At 38.6% G+C, this 5,981-nt stretch overlaps 1 protein-coding gene across 1 annotated transcript; it reads left to right on the forward strand.

Moving 5' to 3' along the window:
• Positions 1-68: 68 nt before the first annotated feature.
• On the forward strand, positions 69-925 carry LOC126978186 (uncharacterized oxidoreductase SSP0419-like). The gene has a single exon (XM_050826957.1). It carries the CDS (start codon positions 131-133, stop codon positions 881-883), a length of 753 nt encoding a protein of 250 aa, XP_050682914.1. The 5' UTR covers positions 69-130; the 3' UTR covers positions 884-925.
• The last annotated feature ends 5,056 nt before the right edge of the window (positions 926-5,981 follow it).

The raw sequence follows: 5,981 nt of genomic DNA on the forward strand, positions 1-5,981 counted from the left end.
CACTAAATGGTTTATTTAATCTTTCATTTACATTTTACATTTATTAGTTATTATCAGTATATCGCTGTCAACCGGCTCGAAAACTGCATCTCAAACTCGTTATTAAATTAAAAGTAAAACACGAATTATAATGAGCCTGCAAGATAAAGTTGCCATTGTGACGGGTTCGAGTTCGGGGATTGGAGCAGCTATTGCAGTAAAATTTAACAGCGAAGGAGCCAAGGTGGTGCTCGTGGGCCGCAATGAAGCCAAACTAAAGGCAGTTGCGGCGAAGTGCATTGACGCACTTGTCGTCAGAGCCGAGTTCTCCAAAGACGACGACATCAAGCGTGTTCTCGACGAAACAATAAAAAAATTTGGCAAACTTGACATTCTTGTGAACAACGCCGGCACACACGTTTTGGGGAGTCTTCTAAATGGAGATGTAATGAAATCACTGGATGAAGTTTTCCAGGTTAACTTTTGTGCTGTTGTATATTTAACAAAATTGGCAGCGCCGTACCTGATACAAACAAAGGGAAACATAATAAACATCTCTAGTATCGAAGGACAGCGTGTGTCCTGCTTTCCCGTTATGATGATGTACTCTTCGTCGAAGGCGGCATTAGACACCTTCTCGAGGGAAGCTGCACTAGAGCTGTCCTCTCACGGGGTTAGGATAAACGTGATCAGTCCCGGGCCAGTGAAGACAGACATTTTGAATAACACAAACACTGATTATCTTAGTTGGGAGAGCATTGCGAATATGACGGCGCTCCACAGAGTGGCCGAGTCTAAGGAGATCGCGGAGTTAGCTTTCTTCCTTGCTTCGGATAAAGCTAAAGGAATAACTGGCTCAGTGTGTGTCTACGACAATGGAATGTTACTCAAGAATTATAATTAATTTTCATGATTGAATGAAATAATTATGATTTATACAATTAAACTTTTATTTATCCCATTGACATACAACCAGTTTACCACGGGGAAGCTCTTTAATGTGTAAACATTACTGTGTTTCGGTCTGAGGGCGCCGTGTGAAATTACTGGTCAAATGAGACTTAACATTTTATGTCACAAGGCGCAAATGAAGTGCCGCTCAGAATTTTTGGGTTTTTCAAAAATCCTGAACGGCACTGCATTGTAATAAGTATGGCGTATCAATTAACATCAGCTGAACATCCTGCTCGTCTCGTCCCTTATTTTTATTTAAAAAAATACACAGTAAGACTCACAATCAGGCTTAAACGTTATCTGAAGCAACACTCTGCCTACACTCAGAGTTTTCGTTCAGTTGTGTTTCGACCACGCTTAGAATAATATATCCAAACTTTAAATGGATGGAGTGTCATATATTTTCTGGTAAGTGCCTCTTTTTAAGAGTCCGTACTATGTCAGGCCAACCGCAGATTTACACTCGAGCACTGCATAGGTACCTCACTACTATACTATACTCAGCACGCATAACACCGAATAATTTAGGAGCCAATAACGTCCGTTCTAAGGTCATGCGAGGTCATACTAAAGAAACTTTTGTTACAATATTGACACAAGAGTGGGTCAGGGATTGGAAATAATACTCCGCTTATAGGAACGAGTCTTTATTTGCGTTCACTTTTTCTTAACTTGCACTTCGCCGGTCTGCCGCTGTTCCTCTTGTGGGCGGCGGTACCTTCAATGCGTCACACCGCACCGAACACTAAGTCTCTTCTATCTTCTTCTTCTTAGAACACTTCCACTTTTCACTACTTCTTCTTCTTCTTTACACTTTCGAGTCAGAACTAGAACTGCCATATGCCGTTCATAATAATTCTCCAATTCCATCTTTAAAGTTAAATTGTACTAGAAAATTCTTTTAACTATTTTTGTCCTGCTTACACATTTTCCATCCCTTTTTTTCTGTTTGGTTTGATCCTGAACTTACTAGAAATTTCCATTAACTTTACAAAACCCAAAAAATCCCATACACTGGTAGGTGTATCGAACCCGGGTCTACAGCGCCTAAAGTAAACACTTAAGCTAAAGCTACGATTATTGCTGACGGAGCTGTTGAAATTAATAAATGTATTGAAATTTGACAACTCTCGTCATGTACGTTGCCGCACGATATGACGTTTGACAACTCTCGTCATATACGTCGAAGCGTTGTTACGCGACAATATCATACTATTATATTACAGTAAAATAATGCGTTATTATTATTATTAAATTAGTCTCCGATTCACACTAATATTTAAATCGGGACTCACTTTTGACCCGAATAACTATCACACTGTTTCAGTGTTGCCGAACCTAAGTAAAATATTTGGAAAAATTTTTTTAAGCCATATGCTTAAAAACTTTAACATTTATAAGTTACTTCATATAAAACAATTTGGATTTACTAGGGGACGCTCGACTGCGGACGCAGGTGATGAACTCATCAGGAATATTTTTGAGGCCTGGGAGGAATCACAGAATGCACTTGGTATCTTCTGTGATTTATCTAAGGCTTTTAATTGTGTTCAACATTCAACGCTGTTCAGGAAGCTATGTCACTTTGGTATAAGAGGATCTGCGCTCGATCTTCTGATCTCATTTTTAAATAATAGGATTCAGACGGTCGATGTGACTGGTAGGAGATCTCCTGGGAGTCCTCTCGGTATGGGGGTACCACAAGGGTCTATTCTTGGTCCCTTCCTCTTCCTAATTTATATAAATGATCTACATTACCTTGTAGAAAAAAAACACAAGGTGGTATTGTTTGCGGATGACACTTCACTTATATTCAAAGTGAAACGAAGCCAAGTTTTATATGACGAAGTAAACAATGCTCTATCTGACATCGTGTACTGGTTTAGCGCCAATAACTTATTGTTAAATAATCATAAAACCGTTAAATAATCATTAAATTCACCGCGCCAAATGTCAAAAATGTAGATGCGAATATTTTATTAAATGGAGAGGTGGTAAAACCAGTGGAATCTGCTATATTTCTTGGCATTACTCTTGATTCCAAATTGCAGTGGGGCCTCCATATTGAAGGTTTGGCAAATAGGCTTAGTTCTGCAGCATATGCGGTTAAGAAAATCAGACGGTTAACTGACATAGATACGGCGAGATTAGTATACTTTAGTTATTTTCATAGTATTATGTCCTATGGTATATTGTTATGGGGCAGTGCGGCCGATATAAATACTATCTTTGTGCTGCAGAAGAGGGCTATTCGCGCGATTTATAACCTAGGTCCTAAAGAATCATTAAGAGAAAAACTTAAAGAAATAAACGTTTTGACTGTTGTTTCTCAATACATTTTTGATAATGTTTTGTATGTTCATAAGCACATTGAGGTATTTTCTAGAAACTGTGACATTCATAATGTTAACACGAGGAACAAACACAAACTTGTTATGCCTACTACTCGGTTGGGTCGAGTTAGTAAGTCTTTTGTTGGGCGATGTATATGCTTCTACAATATGATCCCAGAAAATGTACAAAACAAATGTGTTACGAAATTTAAAAGAATTGTTAAAAAACGTTTGTGTGGGAAAGGTTACTATAGCATAAACGATTTTCTTAAACACACCACGGACTGGGAATAAAGCGAAAACCCTCAGGCTCTTTAATTATAAATGTTTATTGTACGATATCACATTGTAATCCATATTTTTATATTTCAAAAAAAGCCCGCTAAGTTTCTTCTTCTTCTTTTCAGGCCTGAGGGAGTCACTTTTGAATGGGTGGTAGTTTTTTGACGTTCAATAAGCGATTTTGAATCCTATTATGAATAAAAATTATGATAGAGGCATTTTAAAATCACAAAATTGACATGCCGAGAGCAAAATAATAATCTTCGCATTATGTGTACATTACCTAAATTGAACCTAAATTTCTAACTTATATTATTAGGTATACTGCACTACAGCTTTGCTTAACTTGCGAGAAAACCAATGCACACCCCTGCGTTCGAGGAAACTAACCACGCTGGATCAACGGGATATATCAGAGGGCAGTCAGTAATTAACTCCTGACGGTGAGGGGTATATCTTCGGGCAGCCCTCACGTCCATATACGTACGTATAAAGGTGCATGGCGTCCCCTACTGAGTTACTGTGGCGGATGATGCGTTGCTGAGGATGAATTTTCTAAATATAAATCACGTGGATAAAAAGGGAATAGACACCGATATCAGCCAATCAGCTACTCACTTGGAAGTACTACCACAGGCGACTGAAAAGTTACGCCAAAGAGACAGCTAATGGCTGCTGCTATAGCGCCAAAAAAGAGATCCTCGCTGGATCTTTCCCTCGTTAAAGAGGCTATACTTGCAGGCTATAGAGGCTATAATATTTTCTTTAACAGAAAAACGGGGGATATTATGAATAGCTTGCGATATCGTGCTTCTGGAGGTATAGAATAGATAGAAACCACTCTGCAGACACTATCAGCTCCTATGCAGACATGTTGTTCGCCCATAGCGCCACGGTTGAGGTGGCAGATTACTTTTAATTATTGCCATGTCTCCAACCTTGGTATTAACTGAGTTCACTTTAGATTTTGTACGCTGTTGCAACTCCGGCTGTAAGTTTCCTCCGATGATTCCAAAAGTCACGACGTAAATTCTTTTTCTTCTTTATACTTTGATACTTTTGGTGGTGGTGCTGGGAATCTAGGGAACAGGTTGAAAACCATAGTTGAACTTGTAGGAGCTTAACAAAGATATGAAGAAACTGAAAAAAAAAAACTTAAAAAAAAAAGGTAAATAAAAGTATTGATTATTAACTATAAAAGTTTTATTGATACTTATAATTTACACTGAACTTACAATATATTTAAATTTACTCACAGAATGGCTGTAACAGTTAGTAGAAATAAATAGATAGTAGCATTATTGTTCAGCAATGGATTTCTCACAAGACTGCGATTTGTAGGCACGAGACTTCATCAAGAGGGCCCCAATAAGCCCGAATAGTATCGGACTTTTCCGGGAGAGCTTTAGATTACACCTATACTAGGTAAGTAAAATCAAATTGTTCTAATTTTGGCAAAAAAATTGAATAGAGAGAGTTATTCGAAGTCTCTTTGACTGCCTTTTCCAAAACGATCAAGGCTAATAGGGACAGATGGCTGTTGGGACAATAAAGTCCTGGAATGGCAAACACGTAACGGAAGACGTAGTGTTGGTAGACACCCACAAGATGGATCGACCATCTGGTCTCTTCACCTCTCTTGACATGTTAATCTTTCGAGGTTGGATGAGGGCAGCACAGGACCGATTGTCACGGTGATTTTTGGGGGAAGCCTTTGTCCAGCAGTGGACGTCTTCCGGCTGAAATGATGATGATGAAAGGCATACATAGGTAGTTTGTATGTAAATTATAATTGGACATAATCGCAGTTTATCTAAATATTTAATATCCAAAAAAATTAAGAAGGTGTTAGAAATTGTCTTTCATATAACTTTGCTGGCCGTTTTTATTTTATGGAAGAGGATGACAAAAGAGCAGAGTAAGTCACCTAATTTTAAGTGATTACCGCCGCCCGGATTCTCCTGAAGCAGGAATCACACGAGCGTAGCCAGCTTTAGAAACCTGGAAAAACCGCGCTCCGAGGCTCATTCTATAGTTAGGTTGAAGGTGTACGAAAATTTCTTGAAAACCGCATTTTCAAGGTTTCACTGTTTATGGCCAATTTTGAATTTGGAAGTATATAGTCAAACAGCTCTATGGAACACTCTCGTCTCTCTGTGATAAATGCGGTAGAAGCTAAACAATGAAGCGACGTATCTACGCAGCGCCAAGTTATCTGGCCGTTCACAGAACACTGGAACATCGACAATTAGAGCAGCTCTGATAGATCAGCTTGCTGATCTGATACGTAGCCGTTTTGGTAGTACACAGAATAAATAAAGCATTCTAAATTGTCTTCACTGAATATGTACACAGAATAAATAAAGCATTCTAAATTGTCTTCACTGAATATTTAGAAGTGTTTCAAACCCATGACTTTTGTGATTCCCGTTA

This window comes from Leptidea sinapis, chromosome 47, assembly GCF_905404315.1.
Source record: "Leptidea sinapis chromosome 47, ilLepSina1.1, whole genome shotgun sequence".
In the NCBI taxonomy this organism is placed as follows: domain Eukaryota; kingdom Metazoa; phylum Arthropoda; class Insecta; order Lepidoptera; family Pieridae; genus Leptidea; species Leptidea sinapis.

Bases quoted from the DNA above. Each gene is read 5' to 3' on its own strand.
- LOC126978186 (XM_050826957.1), top strand. From the start codon at position 131: ATGAGCCTGCAAGATAAAGTTGCCATTGTGACGGGTTCGAGTTCGGGG.